Source organism: Peromyscus leucopus, chromosome 3 (assembly GCF_004664715.2).
Source record: "Peromyscus leucopus breed LL Stock chromosome 3, UCI_PerLeu_2.1, whole genome shotgun sequence".
Classification (NCBI taxonomy): Eukaryota; Metazoa; Chordata; class Mammalia; order Rodentia; family Cricetidae; genus Peromyscus; species Peromyscus leucopus.
This window is the reverse complement of record NC_051065.1, coordinates 39,720,842-39,742,926: the sequence shown is the minus strand read 5'-3', so window position 1 is coordinate 39,742,926 and position 22,085 is coordinate 39,720,842. Positions and strand designations below refer to the sequence as shown.

General features: G+C 40.4%; 1 protein-coding gene across 1 annotated transcript; it reads right to left on the bottom strand.

Moving 5' to 3' along the window:
- Nucleotides 1–292: 292 nt before the first annotated feature.
- LOC114707977 (nocturnin-like) lies at nt 293–4,000 on the bottom strand. Its single transcript, XM_028890914.1, is given in 4 exon segments — nt 293–890; nt 893–1,654; nt 1,657–2,042; nt 3,990–4,000. Coding segments are annotated over 4 exon segments (1,503 nt in total). The 3' UTR covers nt 293–546.
- Nucleotides 4,001–22,085: the final 18,085 nt, after the last annotated feature.

Sequence of the window (22,085 nt, the reverse complement as noted above, 5' to 3'; positions counted from 1 at the left end):
CTAAATACAGTTCCTTAGTGTGCAGTCTGTAGATCACCAAATAAAAACAATTGGAAGTTTTAAGGAAATTATGTCTATTCCCGCAAGGTTCTAAAATATCTACAATGCTATATAATCCACTTAGTTTTACATGAAGATATAAAAAAATAAATATTGCCATGCATTTCTTGCTGACATTTAAAAATCCCACAAATAAATAACTTGAAATGCTGTCTAGAAAACTTCCTACATCTTACTTCAGTTCTGAGGTGCTTACAAACTGAGTTTTGTAACACCCTCAGCTTACACAGTCTGATTTAATGCCCTTAAATGGTGGAGAACGATATGGAAAATTAACATTACAAGCCCAAACTGGAGTGCAAACACCTTTTTGCTGCAGGTCTGAATTTGGAAAGGTTTGTGAACAAATTCTTTTCCAAGGGCATGCTGGAAACGATGGAGAGTCCAGTGGCAGAAACTAGTGTCCTTTTTCAGGCAACTTCTTGTCATATTTCAGTTTCCCAAACATCCCTGGTTTAGACTCTTATGATTAAAATGATACAGTGCTCACAAAAGTTCATCAGGCCCCTCACTGAAGCTGAAGTCACACACTAGTGACAGGTGGTCTGAAGGATAATGAAAGGATGGGAGCCGGTTGGGTCCAATCTGTTCTTCAGTGAGTAGATCCAGAGCAGATGTGACATTCAGAGCATGTTTGGAGTACCAGATGTAGTCCAGGGTGTGGCGACACTCCCCCGAGGTCCGGATCTTCCAGGTCGTGTGTGGAGGCTCCGACTGTCCATCAGGACTCAGCAGCTTGTAGGCGCTGTTCAGATTGAGGCTGGAGGAAGCGAAGTGTTTGTAGACCTCCGTGGGCTCTGCGTTGAAATCCCCACAGACAATCAGGGGATCTTGGCTCCCTGGGTGATGTTCTGCAGGTTCTGGAAAAGGTCGCAGCCCTGAGCTGACCGGAAGCGCTCCCAGCCAGTGCGTGCTTTTAAGTAGGTGACTGCAATGCAGAACTGTCTGCCGGACTCCTTACACTCCAGCGTCTGCGCAATGGCCACCTGGTTGGTCTTCAGGGTCATGGCTGTCAGCCTGATATTGGTGCTGTTGATGAGCTTGAAACGGTTTTGGAGGAAAAATAAAGCACAGCCGTCTGGTCCATTGTTGTGTTCCACATCGAGACATGGTGACCAGGGCTTGGGGAAAAATGTGCCTTGGTAGCCCAGTCTGCTGAGGAGTGATTGGAAGGTGTCAAAATAGTGGTCTACTTCTTGGAGGCACAAGATGTCTGGTTGGTAAGCCAAGATTTCCTCCAGGATAAGGCATTTCCTTTCTTCCCACTTGAGTGCTTCAACAGGGCACTGTACGAAGTTGTCTTTGCCTTCTCCAAGAGCTTGGGCAAGGATGTTCCACTGCATAACTCTGATGGGAGGGTGGCTACTAGGACAGTCTGTCCTCAGGTCCACGAAGTCCCTCTGGTGGCGGGGTAGCCGAGTGTGCAGAACTGCACTGCACTCCTCCAGAAGTTCCTTAGGATCGATGGGCTCCAGATGATCGGGGACAGCGGACACCAGATACTTGGGGTGCTGGACGGCTGCACTGCTGTTGAGGGTCTTGGTGAGAGCACTGTAGAGTCTACCCGTGCCATTGCCCATGGAACTCCCTGTTCGGGACGCGACCTCGCCGCACCCGAGGCCACCGCCTGCAGTCGCGGGGACGTGGGCGGGGGCCGGAGCGCCGCGAGCATGAGGCACGGGCTGGGCGCAAGCGTGAGGCGCAGGCCGGGGCGTCCCTGAGCAGGGCGTCCCCCCCCCTGGGCTCTGATACATGCCGGGGGGGCGCCTCCTCCTCCTACTCCTCCTCCTACTCCTCCTCCTCCTCCTCCGCAGCTGCTGCTGATGAGCCAGGCGGAGCAGGAACGAGCGGTGGGGTGGGGTGCGGAGGGCGCGCAGGAGCCAGGGGTCGCTGGGGGGCTCCTGCCTCCACGTCCCTCGGTGCGCGGAGCTGTCGAGCAGAGCGGGAGGTGGACACAGTGGCGGCGAGGGCGGCGGCGGCGGCTTCACTGAACACCTGGTTTTTGACAAAGGAGCCAAAACTATACAATGGAAAAAAGAAAGTATCTTCAATAAATGGTGCTGGCATAACTGGATGTCAATATGTAAAAGATTATAAATAGATCCATATCTGTCACCATGCACAAAACTCAAGTCCAAGTGGATCAAAGACCTGAACATAAATCCAGTTACACTAAACTTAATAGAAAAGAAAGTAGGAAGCACTCTTGAACGCACTGGCGCCGGAGACCATTTCCTAAATAAAACACCAACAGCACAGACCCTGAGCACAACAATTAATAAATGGGACCTCTCGAAATTGAAAAGCTTTTGCAGGGCAAAAGACACAGTCAATAAGACAAAAAGACAGCCAACAGAATGGGAAAAGATCTTCACCAACCCCACATCTGACAGCGGATTGATCTCCACAGTATATAAAGAACTCAAGAAACTAGACATCAAAATACTGAACAGTTCAATTAAAAATGGGCTAAAGAGCTAAACAGAGAATTCACAAAACAAGAACTACAAATGGCTGAAAGACATTTAAAGAAATGCTCAACATCCTTAATCATCAGAGAAATGCAAATCAAAACGAGTCTGAAATACCACCTTACACCTGTCAGAATGGCTAAGATCAAAAACACCAATGACAGTCAATGTTGGAGAGGATGTAGAGCAAAGAAAACACTCCTCCACTGTTGGTGGGAATGTAAACTTGTACAACCACTGTGGAAATCAGTATGGCGGTTTCTCAGAAAATTAGGAATCGACCCAGCCATCCCACTCTTGGGCATATACCCAAGGGATGCTGATTCATACCATAAAGATACATGTTCAGCTATGTTCATAGCAGCACTATTTGTAATAGCCAGAACCTGGAAACAACCTAGATGCCCGTCAACGGAAGAATGGATGACAAAAATGTGGTACATATACACAATGGAGTACTACTCAGCAGAGAAAAACAATGAAAGCATGAAATTTGCAGGCAAATGGATCTAACTAGAAAAAATCATCCTGAGTGAGGTAACCCAAACCCAGAAAGACAGTCATGGTATGTACTCACTCATAAGTGGATTCTAGATATAAAATAAAGAACAATCAGACCACAACCCATAGAACCATGGAGGCTATATATATAGCATGGAGGTCCCTAGAATGACTGTGGCTTATAATACATTTCGGTTTTACTCAATTATTGAAAAAAAAATAGCCAAATGAATGGAAAGACATGAACTATGAACCAAAGGCTGAGTGGCCCCCAGCTGGATCAGGCCCTCTGAATAGGTGAGACAGTGGATTGGCTTGATCTGTTTGGGAGGCAACTAGGCAGTGGGACCGAGTCCTGTGCTCATTGCATGAGTTGGCTGTTTGAAACCTGGAGCTTATGCAGAGATGCTTGGCTCAGTCTGGGAGAAGGGTACTGGACCTGCCTGGACTGAGTCTACCAGGTTGATCTCAGTCCTTGGGGGAGGCTTTGCCCTGGAGGAGGTGGGAATGGGAAGTCAGGAATGGGGTAAGGGGAGGGGGTAGGAGGGGCGAGAACAGAAGAACCTGTGGCTGATATGTAGAACTGAATGGTATTGTAAAATAAAATAAAAGGAAAAAAAGAAAAAAAAAAGAGTTGCCATGGCAGGGCAGTGGTGGTGCTTGCCTTTAACCCCAGCACTTGGGAAGGAAAGCCAGATAGATCTCTGTGAGTTCGAGGCCAGCCTGATCTACAGAGCAAGATCCAGAACAGGCATCAAAACTACACAGAGAACCCTGTCTTGAAAAAAACAAAAAAAAAAAAAAAAAAAAAAAAAAAGATTTGCCATGACCATGGTGTCTCTTTACAGCAATAAAAACCATAACTAAAACAATGACTGATGTTGGGGAAGGAATTGCTAGAGTTAAAACCAGATAATATCAGATTGGTCTTCATCCTGTGGGTGGTGAGTTACTTACCACATTGGCATTTTTGAACAATCACTTCCTCAAGTGCGGAAAAAATAGATTATAGAGTGAGCATGATTAGATAAGATTATTTGGTTTCTTTTAAGATTCTCATCCCAGTACAAATATTCCATGATTTAATGAGATGAGATAAACCACATGTATGTTTCATAAATAATCACAAGGCCATTCAAACCAGTCATAGATTATAACAAGCCAACTTCTTGTTGCAAAGCCACTATAGATAGATGGCTGTTTTAAGAACTTTATCAATACATTTAAAAACAATGACAAATACTCTACTTGAATTATCGTAGTTTCTACATTACAGAAAAGAGATGAGACACAAGAAGTGTAACCACTCAGCAAGTGAGAAAGTTTGCAGCAGGAGGTCAGAGTACAGTGCCTGGGCTCTTACACTGTGAGCTGTAAAAAACTGGATACTCTCATTTCCATGATTTAGAAGTCTCATGTCCTGCATAAAGCATTCCCAAGGTGATATGAAAATGGATTTTCTTTTATGACTAAAAGTGACAAGTGTATAATCTGTATCCAAATTTGGGATGCACACCAGTAAAAAAGTTAAAAAGATGAAGACAGAGAGGGGGGAGAAAATCCAAGCCAAATTCTTCCAGTGGTTGAGCTCAAAAATCAAAAATCAAAACCATTCTTGACAAACAGTAAAAGTTTCTGGTTGGGTTACATAAAGCTTTTTGAAAACTTCCCCCCGAGTCCCACCAACATCCAATTAAAATTGGGTTAACCAAATACTCTTTTAGAGTAATAACATCAGAAGCAATGTGAGTCTATGATCATGTTCTTTACAAATAATTAGAGGGTTATGTCCTTTAATTGTAATTATTCTAGATTTTCAGCAGAACTAAAGTGGTTTCAGTAAGTGAATTAAACACACAACAGATAGAAGTGAGGCTTGGAGATTCTAGACTTGGTGGTGCTAAGTGCTACAGTTCTTGTCTAAAATTAATATTTAGATTATTGCTATTAATGTTATTGCTATTAATAACAGCTTGGAAAGCCAGTAGTTTCTAGAAAGCCTGATACTTGAAGGAATGAACTCCTCACTTCAGTAAATTTTTTTTCAAAGAATTGGTTTCTGAATATTGGAAGCCATTAATGTGCCACCAGTTCATAAAAACTACCTGTAATTTATTTAATGTCGCAATATTTGTCACATGGTCAACATTTTAAATCCCTCTGTGTTAATTCAGCCTTGTCAATCACCAGTGACCTAAATAGGAAATGTCTCTGATCTTGTTGATTGCTCTGGTAAAACATGATTCAAGAACCGAAAAGCCTATGGGATTCTTCTTTCTTCATCATCCATTCTGACCTCTACTCCCCAGCTCTCAATTGTGTGTTATCCATAAAAGAGAATACATATATGCAAAAATGTATGTACATACCATGATATATCTTATTTAACACATTTTGAATCTGGTTCTTTGCCTGTTTAAAATTCTGGACCTTGCATGTGTCCAAATGCTTTCATTGTTTAAGTCTAGGAATTGATTTTAATTTCTTTTCTTTAATTAATTTAATTTAAAATTTATTGACAATTTATAATTTTATTTTTAATTTATATTATATATTTATAACTTGTATATATAGCCATCAGGGAAATGCAGATCAAAATGTGCCAGGGACAAGGACAGAATCTCTAGTGAGTAGAAAAATACACACCACCCCCATAAGACAGGGAACTAGATCAGCTTACAGTCAGGTTGCCTAGCAATAGGACATTGAGTCAGAGCCCTTGACCCTTTCACCCTGTAAACATCCTATACAAACATCCTGTTAGCTTGCCCCACCTTATGCAGATGACAGCTTCTTGCTCTCCCCACCCTGCAGAAACTATATAAACCTTTCTAGAAGAGAAATAAAGTGGCACCTTGATCAGAATCTAGACTTGGTGTCTTTTCCTTTGTATCTCCTGTCCCTACATTCCCTCCTTAGGGTGGTCAAGAACCCGTTGTAGCCCTGCAGGCGGGGCAAAAATGTTAAAATGACACTGAGATTCCATCTTAACTTGTATTTTTTGTGAGACTCCTGACAGTCAGAGCAGGAGTTGTCCTGGACTCTGTTGCCCACTTGTGGGACCCTTTCCTCCTACTGGATTGCTTTATCCAAATTTAATAGAAGAGGAGGAGCCTGGTCTCACTGCAACTTGATATACCAAGGCTGGCGGATATCCATGGGAGGGCCACCTGTATCTAAAGAGAAACAGCAGAGGAGGAGTGGATGGGAGGGAGAGGGAGAGGCAAATTGGAAGGGAGGAATTGGATGGTGGGAAGGGAGGGGAAACTTTGGTTGGGATGTAAAAACAAAGAACGACAAAAAGTATTTATAATTTATATCATATATTTATAATTATATATAAAATATATATAAATTATATCTAATATGTAAATAACTTATAAATTATTAACTATAAATAAATTGAACTTAATTTTTTTAGTTTAATTTCTTAAAATCCTTAGTGAATTTTTATGTGGTTGAAGGCTGGTTCCATTCATTTGAAAATGTTTGTATCTCTGCTGCTCTAGGCCACAAAATGGAGATGAAGAATAACTTTAAAAGTCAGCATACAAAATGACAACTTTTGAGGTGATAGGTAAGTTAACCTGGTTTTAATATCCACACAGCATAAACACATTTTGAAGCATCACATGCTACCACATTGCTGTGCACAATCCCTATACTTTTATAAGTCAGTTAAAAATAAATCCAACTTAAATTTGAAAAAGAAAGAAAATAATTCTTGCCTTCAAAGGTACTGGTCTGTTTGAGGGATGTGTTGGTACTATGGTAAAAGTAATCCCATGATGCCAGGAAAAAGAGAAATTAGCAGATTTGGAGTTTCATCTTCCCAACTTGTTTTACTTTCCTAATGAATTTACCACAAGCTACCACAAACTTGGTGGCTTGGAGAAGCAAATTTACATTGTAATTATGAAGGAGGAATTTGCAATGTGACTCTCACTGAACTGAAGTCGGTTTGGGTTTGAATGTGAACTATGACCACAGGCTCATGCATTGAAGGCTTGGTCCCCAGCTTATAGCTCTATGCTAGGAGGTTCTAAACCTTTAAGTGGTGGAACCCAGCTACAGAACATAGGTCACTGAGATTATGTACTGAAAAATCCTTCCTCTTTCTCTGCTTTCTGTCTCATAATCCCACAGCTGTTATTACTGTGGGCCCAGAATCAGAGCCAACTAACCATGGTCCAAATCCTCTGAAAACATGAAGTAAAAGAAAGAATTGCTCTTTTTAAGTTATTTTATGAGATATCTGGTCACAGTGATACTAAAAACTTAACAATCAAAGTGTTAACAAGCTTGCATGTCATCTAGAAGTCCAGAGAATGACCTGTTTTCTTGTCTACTTCAGTTTCCAGAACCTCCAGCATTTCTTGGCTCATGACCCCCTTTCATCTTCAAAGCCAGTGATCACAGTTCTCCAATATCTGTCCGTGGTTCTCTGTTAGATTTTATCTATCTTGCCTCACCTTTCACTTATAAAGAAGTTTTTACACTGAACACTTTTGAAAGTACAAGGTAATTTTCCATCTCAACATTTGTAATTTAATAGTGTCTACAAAGACTTTTTTTGCCATGTTAAGGAAGTATATTTATATGTTCTGGGAGTTTAGATATTAACATACCTGAGAGTTCTCTGCCTATGAGTTTCTAAGTCACCTTAGCCTCTTCAAGAGCTACCTTGGTCCTTGATAACACAACTTATTCAGGAGGTAGGCGGCATCTCTTGATCTTAGCGGAATCAGGCACCCACACAACCCCAAGAGATGAAAACTCACTGAAAAAGAAATGCCTTACCTCTTTCTTCTTGCCTTAAAACAAACAGAATATCTGGAGGTGCAGTAGTAGTCACCATAGGGTTGGAAAGAAGGCAAAAAAAAAAAAAAAAAAACAAGAGAAATGCAATGATTTTGCCTACTGATTTAGTGTCCCAGATCCAAGGGCAGCAATAACCTGCCTCCAGATTCCATATTACAAGGATAAAATTAAAATCCAGTATGTTTGCTATCTGTTGGCAGGTTTTCTGTAACTTCAGCCAAGTACTTTTCTAGTCAATATGGTTGGATTATGTTCTGTTGCACATCTGGTAAGAGTACGCACTTATGTCCATCTCTTTTCCTTCAATAAACTGGGTGTTTACTGATGTCAAGAAAAACATGTCCCAGTACAAAAATAAGAGGCTATAATTTCTGAGATCAGGTTACCAATGATTGTAATGTCCATATTGCTGGATGTTATGGACTAAATTTTCCTGATTCCTCTCTAATATTCATATTTTGGAATGTCAATACCAAATATGATACAGTATTAGGAGGTAAGCTCTTTAGAAGGCAGTTGGGTTGTGAGGATGTAATCCATGAAAATGAGATTAATGTTTGTATAAGAAACATGAATTTTACTTTGCTTTCTCTGCTGTATGTTAGGTGTAGATATAAGACGATCCAGAAAAGGCCTGGGGGTTGGAGTAGGACTCTGCCCGAGACCCTAACTGTGTCAGCATCCTGATCTCAGTTTCTAGCCTCCAAAATTATGAGCAATTATTACTTATTTAAATCACCTAGCTTATGGTATTTTTGTTTCTGCAGTCCACGTGGACTAAGATCTTTGTCTCCCCACCCCACCCCATCCCTCTCTCTTCCATGTACTTCTCTGATAAAATAGGCTTTCACAGTCTGATCTAATCTGGTAGAGATCAAGGAACTTAATGCGTCAAGAAGAACACGAGTCTCTCAGCCTAAGTTCCCAACAGCAACTCAATTTTGACACCCTGAGTGAGTGTGAAGACAGATTTCCCCAGTCAAATCTAAAGTTGGCTACAGCACTAAAAACACCTTAATTTATCAGGCGAGAGCTAGATAAACTCCATAAACTCATGACTTTTGGGAATTGTCACACTTTAATAAATTTCTATTTAAGCCATTAAGTTTGTGGGTGATTTGTTATGAAGTAGTCAATAACTAAGTTGTTATCCAAAAAAGATGTGTTGAATAAAAATAAATAGTTTTTAAAATTTTAAGAACACTTTAAATGGTAGAAGTGGGATAATGATGAGGAGAAATGTTAGGAAAGACTCCATGGAAAGGGAAATACATGAGCTGATGAGTAAAGTACACAGAGGAATCAGTGTGTACAAGGCAGGGTGATGTTAGGACAGGTGAACTAGAAATTTACCAGCAAATAATTTATGAAAGGAAGATGAAGGAAAAGTGAGGCACTGGAGTAAGGGGACCACGCTGAGAGCAGAGATTTTCCAGTATGGAGGGTGCACCAGCGACAGCTGCAGAGGGAGATGGAATGGGGGTGGGAGGAGAAATGGCTGGAGGTTGACCCACTATCGAGAAGACTAATGAAAGTTATAGAGAATGGATTGAGGCAGTCCAGACTACCTAGAAGAGGATAGAAAATCCAGAAGACAATTGATTTAAAAGATTCTAGGACAATGAGACCCCAGGTGACAGTAAGGACAAAGTTTATTTATTGCAGGAGTTATGGGCCTTGAGAGATGTTATGTTTTTTTAGAAAAATAGAAAAGCTGAACTAGAGAAATGATTTAGGGCACTCTCAACACAAAGGTGAAAAATAAGGCAGAGTGGGCAATTGATAAGCACATACTTGTAGCAAGCCTGAGATTGTCTCTTCACTTACAGTCTCACTTTCATTTCTTATGAGAAATTATACTAATTAGCCTTATCTTATTGATGACAAGGGAGCAGAGGTTCAGAGAAGTCAAGGCATCTGGGGTCACACTGTTAAGAAGTAGTAAAATCAACAAGTAAACCAATGTGCTTGTCCCAACATTACTCTATTTCTACTTCCCATAGTGTCCTAAGAAATTAACCAAATAAGAGGACATTGATGGAATCCTAGGAAAAAGAGGAAACCCAAAGTGCTACGTAGTTAAAGAAACTAATCATGCGTCATGTGAGATGGAAATCTGAAGGGATTGGTGCTCCAGAAGCAGGGATAAGAGAGAGCTTCAAGAGAGAGGAGATTATCAGGATGGACCCTACAGCAATGGGATGAAAAGAAAGAGTGGATGTTGGCAACATCTGGAGTGAGGGCAGTAATGTAGTACTAAATTGGTAGTACTTGAAGCAACAGCTGAATAAATAAACAGAAGCAATAAATTTAGACAGCTCCTTCCCAAAGCATGTTTATAAAAAGCAAGAGAAAGATGGAGGGATGCAGAAAGGATATCCAATACTCAGAAGCAGGTGGTAGATTCTGAACAGGGGCATCATTGATGGGAGAAAATGTGTTATATGATAGGAGAAAACTCAGTTTTATGATGTGAATGTCCCTACTTCATTCTCCAAATCCAGTACCTTCTCTATGTGACCAGTAACGATTCTGCTTTTACTGTCTGAAGGGCAGTGGCCTTTGTTGTTCTATTATTCCTTGTGTTCATGCAAATTTTATATTTCTAAATCCAGTTTAAAACTTTGCTCCTGAAGAACTGGTAACATTTCAAAAGAAGCTCAAATAACACCATGTATATTAAGATTCTCTACAGCCCTCCCCTCTGCTTAGTTTTGGCTCTTTCCTATTTCCTTCTACTCAGAGATATTAAGAATTCAAGAGATGATCATGTTCCTGTTTATGTCTGCCTTAGTCTGAACAGACTCAGCATGTCTGTTCACATAGTGAGTATATAATAAGTGTGCTAATGTACATGTCACTATAGCCCTCTTGACAAAGTCTTATTTTTCTGACATAAGAGGAAACACTCTATCTTTGTGTTTAATCCCAGTGAACCACATACTCCGGGTGAGACCACACCATTATATCAAAAATCCTTTATCGGATTTTTGTAAAGGATTTTATTCTGGAAAATAGTTATAGTGACATCTGAACAGACTGTGATTTAGAAGTAAACAGTATCTCTAGAAGAAATCCCTGGCTCTTCTCTCCTTCCAGCTATGGAGATGTGCTTTTATCAGCATGAAGGAACAAGGTCATTTTCAATTCTGTCTGTATCAGAAAGTTATTTGTAAGCAGCCATTTCCAAAAGGAATGAATTAAATAATAGCATTGTGATGGCAAGCTGATCAAGAAATTTGACCCAGAGATAAATCCATTAATGTGCTTCTAATTTTAGAATTCTATCAAATGAATGCAGCTGTGATCATTCAGCTCTACATAAACTGTATTCTAGCTTTTCTTTTTTCATCTCTGTCTGGAAACCTAATCTACTATTGAAATTTAAAGTGATGTAATAGGCATAAGGTTGGTACATGCAGGATAATCAAGCTCGCTTGTGAATACAGAACAAGCTTACAGCAGGAAGACAGAAAGACATATTCAGTTATCCACATAAGCATCTTTTGGTATACTGCTGGAGTTATTTCTTTTTGTTTATCACTTGATAAGGCTACTTTCTATTGGGTAACCACAGCATCTCCACACCTAAAGAAACACTGCCCTGTCTCCCTTTGTCCTTGGTAGCCATGAACATGGAAATCATAGAAAGAAGTAGTCAGAATGTTTCTTGAGCATTTAGATTCAGGATCAAATTAAATAACAGTAAAATCCCTGCTACCCTAGACTAAAAGACATGATATGAGTAACATCCTTCACACTCTCTTCTACTTTTGTCACTTGGTAGATAGTCTAGTGGCCAAGTCCTCTTTCAAGCTTGAGTCAAGAGGGTAAGGATGAGGGCTGCCTTTGTGAAGCCCTGAAGAACATCTTTTGCTGTGTTGTAAATTTTCATTGCTGGAGTATTTAGAGGCTGTGTGCCTGAGGGGGTTGTCCATCAGCAGGGACTTAAAGCAACACTCTTGGATGCATGTGATCAATAAATATCCCTTGGCCCTTCCATGAATAGCAGAGATGGTGACCTCAGTGTCACAGAAAAGTTCTAATTTGGATAATTACATTCTGCTTCTCCCTGTTGCTCTTGTGGCTTAAATAGAAAGTTGAATTCTTCATTTTTGCTCATCAACTGCTGCTTAAGTTGCACTGCTGTGAGGTGCTGCCGTGAGCTGTTAAAACATCTGTGGAGCCCTACTTTGGAGGTGGCTGCTTTTTAATTGAATTTTACTTTAATTGACTTGAACACACTACATAGCTAATAAATCTGTTTGCAAAATGCTTTCAAGTCTATTTAGATAAAGAGATTCATATAAATATCAAAACACAATAATTACCTTTTAGAAAGATATTTGGGGGATATGCTTTTCTTAAAAGATATTTTGTAAAATTTGAGAGTAATAAAATAATAAAGGATACATATTAGTGCTTTTCTCTACAAAGTCAAGAGATTTCAATTAACAAATCAGTCAATTATTGAGTCTGTTCTTAACACCTTCTTCACAGATTTGGACTCGGGCTCTTGTAAAAAGACTTTAAACAAGCTGTTCCCACTAGAGGTCAGACCTTTTCCAGGAAGGTAAGCATTGTAAGATCAAAAAAAAAACAGGAAATGGAGACAGGTGTTCTTCTGCCCCGAAACCCCCAAACCACCTGTCTCTTTAGTGTTACACAAATATCAAAAGTCTCACTACTAAAATTCTTTGCAAGATCTTTTGAACTGCAAATTTATGTCTGGAAAGGATTTCCAAACTGTTGTGTGATCCTCCAGGCTTCCATGGGTTATGTTCTAAGTCAAGGAGAAGTGGAAAATAATGCAAACAGTCTATGTCAGGAACTGGGAGAGAAGAAAGAACAGCAGCTGCAGACAGCGGTTGATGTTCGTTTGTTTTCAACATGGGAAAAGATAGGATTAGAGCAAAAACTCTGAGCCCAGACAGAGTGCTCAGCCTTTAAATGCAGAAAGGATGGAACTAGCAAACTTCTTTGGCTACTACAGTGTTTGTAAGATAGACAAGAGGCAGTGGGTGCTGTGGGGGTGCAAGACTGATGGATTCTTGGAGATTGGTACTCAGTAAAGAGTATGTGAGGAAAGTGAAGACTAGCTAAGGCAATCAACAAGCAAGAAAACCAAGGATTAATGTGTCCCATTAGCTGTCGGGCCTTTGAAAGAAGAAATTGAGGATAAGTAGAGCATTGAATCATTTTAAAGACAGAAAAATGACTTAGAATAATTTTTCTCCCATGAAGAAAATACTGTGAAAAGTGCAGATTAGTCACTAGTCAAAGAAATAAACCACAAAATAACATCAAAGAGGTGCTGGGCCCTTAGAGAAGTAGAGAAGGCTATAGTGGGAGAGTTTGAAGAATAAATGGTACAGACATTCTTAAAATTATATAAGCTTGAGTTGAATTTAGAGGCAGTTATGCCAAAACTCTGCTTCAGAAAAGTATGTTAACAATATCAGCTTGATAACTTTTATCTGAGGAATCTACCAAAAGATATTAAATTAAGGTGATTTTTCTCTACAACTATCATTCCCTTGGACCTGGGCATCCAAATGTCCTCAGCAAATTATCCTCCACTGTTAAAATTATGAGTACAATTACAATGGTTTCACAACCCACTAATAGGTTTTGATCTATAGTTTAAAGAATGTTTGTTGGGATTTCAGAGATTCATATATTCTTCAGTTAAAATATGGTGAAGTTTTATTGTGCTCTAATATCACCAGAAAACATGTTGAACAGCAAAGAGTCTGATGAGGAAGAATAAACAAAGGCAAAACTTAATGAAAAACAGTATCTCTGAATAAAGAGCTTCACATCAGCTTTGCTCCCCCAAACCTAAAGTCTAGATGGTAAGAATAGAAAGAATTTGAAAAGCAGGAAAGTATAGGAGGAAAAATCTTTAAAGGGGACACATTCTGGTCCTCACAAAGGTGATTCCAGACCATCTCTGATAGGATATCTCTCACCCAAGCCTGACCAGCAGTCATTTTGCTGGAAATAATTAAGTAGGGATTACTTCTGAAAGTAGCAGGGACATGTGGTCCTCTGGTACTATGCCAGGTGCTTATTTGAATTGCTGATGGTCCATGATGAACATCTTATTTGAATTACTGATGAGGTTGGATCTAATTTTGGTATGCCAGGAGTTCAGAAGTTTAAGGAAGTCCATCTTAGGAGAAAAAAAAGGCAAGTGATACCTAAAGTATTAAATAGTTGTTACAAATATCTTTGTTCATCTAGTTTCCTGTCCTTTCTGCATTCTTTTGAAGGATCTCCACTTTGTGTCCTCACACCACTAATCCAGAGATGAAGACTTCAAAGAGAGCAGAGAGTGCTGGCCTTGAGACAGGTTTTCTAGAAATAAGGGTTCTACAGCCCCTGCAGCACAGCTCAGCTATGGGGCTCTTTGTTTACAAACAAGAGTAAAACAGCAACTTAATCTGGAGAAGAATAAAGAAGGGCTGGAGTGGTGACTCAGCAGGTAAGAGCATGGACTGCTCTTCCAGAGTTCCAGAGTTTGGTTTCCACCAGCCACATGGCAGCTCACACAGGTCTGTACCTCCAGACCCAGGGAATCTGATGCCCTCTTTTGACCTCAATGATGACCAAGAATGCACATAGTACACAAACACACATGCTGGCAAAACACCCATATGTAGAAAAAGAAAAGGAAGAAAGAAGAGAGAGAGAGCAGTACTGATTAGTTGATTTACAAGCTGAAGTAAGTATGCATAAGAAGAGGGTCCAGAGAATGGTGAGGATCTCAGTCTAAAAGAACCAGTAGAAATGTCTTCAAAGGGCTGTCACTGTAATGATTCAGTTCCATATATGTCTCTGTCTAAGTTAGTCCCTGATGGCCTAGGCTGAGTTATCCTATGGATATCAGGATATCCTCTTTTGCTAAGGGATTGAGTGATATCTTGATTATTCCACCCAACAAGTCTGTGCCCTGTGAGGGAAGGATAATCTTCTAGAGCAGTGGTTCTCAACCTTCCTAAGGCTGCAACCCTTTAATACAGCTTCTCATGTTGTGGTGACTCCCAGCAATATAATTATTTCACTGCTACTTCATAATTGTAATTTTACTACTGTTTTAATTGTAATGTAAATATCTGATATGCAGGATAACTGACATATGACCACCCCCCAAAGGAGTCTCAAACCACAGGTTGAGAACCACGGCTCTAGAGCAAAACTGGGACATAACTGATGGAATAATGCCTGAATCCTGGGTAGAGAAGTATCATAAGATGTATACCAACCGCCTTCAGTGAACCATGGAAATGAAGAAGACAGTGTTGGGAATTCTTAAGAGGCCAGCTGTAGATGTAACCAACTGTCTTATTAAATAAGAAACACAGAACCAATGCAAAGAAGAAAGCCAAGAGGTCAGAGTTAAGAGCTAAAAACCTTACCCTTCCTCTCATGGTGGTCCTACCTCTCTGAAAAAGAGCTACTTCCTGTGTTTTTATCTTTATAAAGACTTTCTGTTCTGCCTTCTCATTGGTTGTAAACCCAACCACATGACCACCTCATCACAGCCTGTCTGTACAGACCTCCAGGTCTTCTATGGTTGGTATTGAGATTAAAGGCATGTGTCTCCAATGCTGGCTGTATTCTTGAACACACAGAGATCTACCTAGCTCTGCCTACCAAGTGCTGTGATTAAAGGCGTGCACCACCACTGCCCAGCTTTCCTATGGCTTGCTAATAGCTCTGACCCCCGGGCAACTTTATTTATTAACATACACATAACATTTTAGTACAAATAAAATATCACCATAGTCAGCTGACATGGGATCTATACATGTCTCAAATCCAAGGAAGATATACTTGAGTATTCACATTCATTTGCAGGACTGAATTTGGAATTCAAATTGAACCATATTTGGATGGAAGACATACAACTTCACTGGACCATTTTAAAAAGAACATCAAAGAAGCTCTTTGTAAATAAATCATACTGCTGTAAGTGTTACATAAATCTTGAACGACTGTAATGGCTACTCAATATGCAACTGGGTTAAGGTACAATTAATAGCAAATGCTAGGACATTGCTGAATATATATTTATATACATATGTATGTATATACTCTTTCTTTTATTATTTCAAGAAGTAAAGAGGTTGATTTACAGAACTGGGAGTTAGGGAACAGTTTGATCTAGTGTTCCCCTCATCATCTACCATGTGGTCCTGTATTTTGAATGAACTTCAATGTAAATTTAGCTTTCCCCAAAACAAACATAGATCTTTATTTAGAATACTAGTTTATTTTAAAATCAACAGACTACAGATTGTTTAAAGGTAAAAAATTTCTGTAATGTCACTTGCTTAAATCAGTAAACACCATATACAACTTGAAATCCACCTCTTCGTAAGTTTTTTTAATTAAGAGATTTTCTATTCATTTTACATACCAACCACAGATTCCCCTGTCCTCCCTCCTCCCAGCCTTCTCCCCCAACCCATTCCCCATTCTCACCTCCTCCAAGGCAATGTCTCCCATGGGGAGTCAGCAGAGCCTGGTACATTCAGTTGAGGCAGGTCCAAGGCCCTCCTCCCTTCACCAAGGCTGTGCAAAGTGTCTCACCATAGGCACTAAACTCCAAAAGGCCAGATCATGCACTAGGGACAGGTCCAAGTCCCACTGCTTGGGGGCCCCCCCAAACAGTTCAAGCTAAACGACTGTCTCATTTATCCAAGGGGCCTAACCCAGTACCATGGAGGATGCTCAGCTATTGGTCTACTGTTCATGAGTTTCCACTAGTTTGGCTAGTTGTCTCTGTACTTTTTTCCAGTCATGGTCTTGATATCCCTTGCTCATAGAATCCCACCTCTCTCTCATTGATAGGACTTCTGGAGCTCCACCTGGGACCTGACCGCGAATTTCTGCATCTGCTTCCATCAGTCACTGGATGAAGGTTCTATGATGACAGTTAGGGTATTCAGCCATCTGATCATCAGAGTAGGTCAGCTCAGGCACCCTCTTGACTATTGCCAGTGGTCTGTGGTGGAGTCAACCTTGTGGATTCCTGGGAACCTCCCTAGTACTCTGCTTCTCCCTATTCCCATGGTGACTTCATTTATCATGGCATCTCTTTCCTTGCTCTCCCACTCTGTTCCCATTCCAGCTCAAACCTCCCACTCCCCTAAGCTCTCATCCCCCAATCCCTTACCTTCATTACCCCACCCCCACCTCCAGTTTGCTCATGTAGATCTCATCCATTTCTCCATTGCTGGGTGATCCATGCATCCTTCCTAGGGTCCTCCTTACTAGCTAGCCTCCCTGGAGCTGTGGGTTGCAGTCTGGTTATCCTTTGCTTTATATCAAGTATCCACTTTGAGTGAGTACATACCATGTTTGTCCTTCTGAGTCTGAATTACCTCACTCAGGATTTTCTAGTTCCACCCATTTGCCTGCAAACCTCATGAAGTCATTGTTTTTCTCTGCTGAGTAGTACTCCATTGTGTATATGTACCACATTTTCTTTATCCATTCTTCAGTTGGGGGCATTTAGGTTATTTCCATGTTCTGGCTATTACAAATAATGCTGCTATGAACATAGTTGAGCATGTGTCCTTGTGGTATGATTGAGCATTCCTTGGGTATATGCCAAGTGGTATAGCTGGGTCTTGAGAAAGATTGATTCCCAATTTTCTGAGAAACCGCCATACTGATTTCCACAGTGGTTGGACAAGTTTGCATTCCCACCAACAGTGTAGGAGTGTTCCCCTTGATCCACATTCTCTCCAACATAAACTGTCTTCAGTGTTTTTTATCTTAACCATTCTAACAGGTGTAAGTGTCATTTTGATTTGCATTTCCCTGATGACTAAGGATATTGAGCAATTCCTTAAATGTCTTTCTGCCATTTGAAATTCTTCTGTTGAGAATTCTCTGTTTAGTACCATAGCCCATTTTTTTAATTGGACTGTTAGGTATTTTAATGTCTAGTTTCTTTAGTTCTTCATATATTCAAAAACCCAGGATAGCTAAAAGAATCTTGTACAATAAAGTAACCTCTGGAGGCATCACAATCCCTGACTTCAAGCTCTGCCATAGAGCTACAGTAATAAAAACAGCTTGGTACTGGCATGAAAACAGACATGTAAATCAATGGAATTGAATTGAAGACCCTGACATTAATCTGCACATGCATGAACTTCTAATTTTTGACAAAGAAGCCAAAACTGTATAATGGAAGAAAGCAAGCATCTTCAACAAATGGTGCTGGCATAACTGGATGTCAACATGCAGAAGATTGCAAATAGATCCATATCTGTCACTATGCACAAAACTTAAGTCCAAGTGGATAAAAGACCTCAACATAAATCCAGTTACTCGGAACCTGATAGAAGAGAAAGTAGGAAGTAGTCTTGAAGACATTGGCACCGGAGATTACTTCCTAAATATAACCAGTAGCACAGAAACTGAGAGCAACAACTAATAAATGGGACCTCTTGAAACTGAGAAGCTTTTGTAGGGCAAAGAACATGGTCAATAAGACAATACTACAGCCTACAGAATGGGAAAAGATCTTCACCAACCCCACATCTGACAGAGGGCTGTTCTCCAGAATATATAAACACACTTCATAAGTTTAAGAAACACACTATAGGCACAAGCATAGAAATCCAAATGTTTACATTAGTGCCATTGCTTCTGCTTCTGCAACTGTTGCATCCACCACGCTGTGTCCAGCTATGGCTGAGAATGTTCTTTTGATCCAGTATATGCTACAGAAGCTGCTCTTTGGAGAGGCTGAATCATGGCCTGTCTTTACTAAGATCTAAAATCCTCTGATTGCCACTCACTTTATGGTTCCTGGTGCTACTGTTTGCCAATCAGCCACTGCTTTTGTGTGAAGATAATGAAAATTCTTTCGTTGTTGTTGTTTTGGTTTTGGTTTTCTGAGACAGTTCTGGCTGTCCTCACTTTGTAGACCAGGCTGACCTCAAACTCATAGAGCACATCCTGCCTTTGCCTCCCAAGTGCTAGAGTTAAAGACTTCTGCCTCCACCGCCTGGCTTGACAATGAAAATTCTTAAGCTAAGTCAGCACTATCTGCTCTTGATGCTATGTGAGACAAGCCAAAGTATAAGCATTTCATCATGAAGTTTAAGATTAAAGGATCTCCATTTTCCAACTCCTGGACTACTTGACTTTGCCAGTACAGAGTTCGCTAATGTTGTATATGATACCTGTAACTCTCTACCCAACTAAACTTGCTTGCCTGAGTGGTAATGGCTAGCACATTCCTTAAGACTAGCTTCCAGGCATGCATTGACAGACCTAAGAAGGCCATGTGCTTTCCATAAGTGGAATTAAGTATTATAGACTACAAACTGCTCAGGAAATCATTCATTCACTTGCATTTGGCAACTTGACAAACCCCTGACAGAATGCCAATTTCACTGAAAACTGGACTTGTTTATTTACATAATGGCTTTCATACCTCCTTCTGGTTTCAATTTTCTTGAAAATATACTAGTATAAATGAATGAAGATGAGAAGTTTGTAGTCTTCCCTACCATCCTAGGGAAGACTACATATATCTGAGTAGACTATTTTGTGAGGGTCACAGAAATCCCAGAATCTTGGGTTTGTTTTATCACCAAGAATGAATGAACCAAACATAAACTTCCCAGATATTCCCATAAGAATGTGATGTAGATCTCATCCATTTCTCCGTGTCTTTCTTGGGGTCCCATTTTCCAGGTAGCCTCACTGGTGATGTGATGTGTGTAGCAGTCCAGTCATCCTTGTTCCACATCTAGCATCTTCCTATGAGTGAGTACATACCATATTTGTCTTTCTGAGTCTGGGTTACCTCAATCAGGATGATTTTTTCTAGATCCATCCATTTGCCTGCAAACCTCATGATGTCATTGTTTTTCTCTGCTGAGTAGTATTCCATTGTGTAAATGTGCCACAATTTATTTATCCATTCTTCAGTTGAAGGGCATCTAGGTTGTTTCCAGGTTTTGGCTATTACAAACAATGCTGATATGAACATAGCTGAGCAAGTGCTCTTGTGGTATGATTGAGCATTTCTACATGAACAGCCTGGACATAAGTGGGACCAATGAAGGGCGACGGTCGAGGGAAAGAGAGTGGGAGATCCTAGCTGGATGAGAAAAGAGAGGGAGAACAAGGAAAAGGAGACCATGGTAAATGAAGACCACATGAGAAGGGGAGGAAGCAGAGAGCTAGGGAGGCCCACAGAGATCCACAAAGATACCCCCGCAAAAGACTGCTGGCAATGGTCGAGAGACGGCCGGGACTGACCTACTCTGGTGATGGGATGGCCAAACACCCTGATAGTTGTGCCATAAACCCCATCCAAGGACTGAGGGATCTGGATGCAGACATCCACGGCTAGGCCCCCGGTGGAGCTCCAGGAGTCTAATTAGTGAGAAAGAGGAGGGTTTATAGGAGCAAGAATTATTGAAACCAAGGTTGGATAAAGCACAGGGACAAATAGCCAAATGAATGGAAACACATGAACTATGAACCAAAGGCTGAGGGGCCCCCAATTGGGTCAGGCCCTCTGAATGGGTGAGACAGTCATTTGGCTTGATCTGTTTGGGAGGCAGCTGGGCGGTGGTGCCGGGTCCTGGGCTCATTGCATGAGTTGGCTGTTTGAATCCTGGGACTTATGCAGGGAAGCTTGGCTTGGTCTGGGAGGGGGGGACTGGACCTGCCTGAACTGAGTCTATCAGGTTGATCCCGGTCCTGGGGGGAGACCTTGATCTGGAGAAGGTGGGAATGGGGGGTGGGCTGGGGGGAGGGGAGGGGGGGAGAGCATGAGAATCTGTGGCTATTATGTGGAATTGAATGGTGTTGTAAAATAAAAAATAAATAAATAAATAAAAAAGAATGTGATGTAGTTCAGGTTGCTTGCCTTGCTTATACATTGTAATAATTATGTGTACTCACTGTCTCTTTGTTTTTTCAAGGAACAATGGCAACAGAATGCCCCTGCCTTCTGGATTATGCAGAAGGTGAGGTAAAAGCAAACATTAGATTAATGAATGTAGATCAACAAGGGACAGACAATGTAATCCTTCCCTTTGTCATCAGGAAACTCCCTGAGGGGCCTCTCACAGGCCCCCATGACAAATTTCGTTCAATCTTTTCCTACCATCATAGAAGAAACCACTTCCCAGAACAATTAAAGAGCCTAATGTCTTTTGTAAAAAAAAAACCATACTGCTCAGGGTGATAGGACTGCTATAAAAGAAAGAACAAAAAATTCAGGAAAAAATCATAAATCAAAATTGATAAAAATTAGATTTGGAACCTACCCAAAGTTAGGGTTGGGGAAGGATTTGTCTTTTCTTTGAGGAGAATGAAGGCTATGGAATCTAAAGAACATTGGACAAATGAGACATCTGAAGAAAAAGACAAATCATCCAGAAAAAAAATGTCCCAAGAAAAAGAGTAAATCAGCCTATTGGTATATCACATATAAAATTTCATAAATCTTCCTAAATGTTTATTTCTGCTTTTTCTCTACAGAAATATAAGGCAAATTGGATTTATATAGTCCCGGTTCAATTAAAAATTAAAGCTGGCTTTGGAGCTGAAACATGGCTCTCTCCTTCTCTAAATCCAAGCATGTTGTTAAAAGAAAATGTAAAATCTCTATATCATTTCAGAAGAGCCACCTGATATGGGACAGAAGAAAAAACAAAATTAAGGGACTATTCTATTGTCACTAGTCTCATAATTCTTTGGTTTTATTTTGACTCTTTAAAACTTTTCTTAAGGTATAAATTTTATATCAAAATTTATAAAATATATATATTAAACTTTTGTCATGATATTAATGGTCATGTAGAGAATTAACTAATTCTAGAAAAAAGGCTTCATCTAGCTTTCTGTACATGATTATGGGTTTGAGTCTCTATTGGTTTTCTTCAGGGAACCATGACCACACCAAACAGTAACTTCGAAGTCTCTAAAAAAGTGATGGATCCCCACAATGACGATTCCATCAGAATGATGATAATACCACTAAGCTGACAAACACCACCCAAAGATTGTCTTTGGACTACAAACTGCTCAGGACAATTTTGAGATGGATAGCTGAAGCTGATTTAGCCTCACAGACTACTTGAGCAAGGACTTGAGACAAGCCCTGCACTTTCACATTATGCAGAGACTGGACAACAAATGATATAGCTACCTCTCCCAGGACTTGACAATTAACCCAAAATT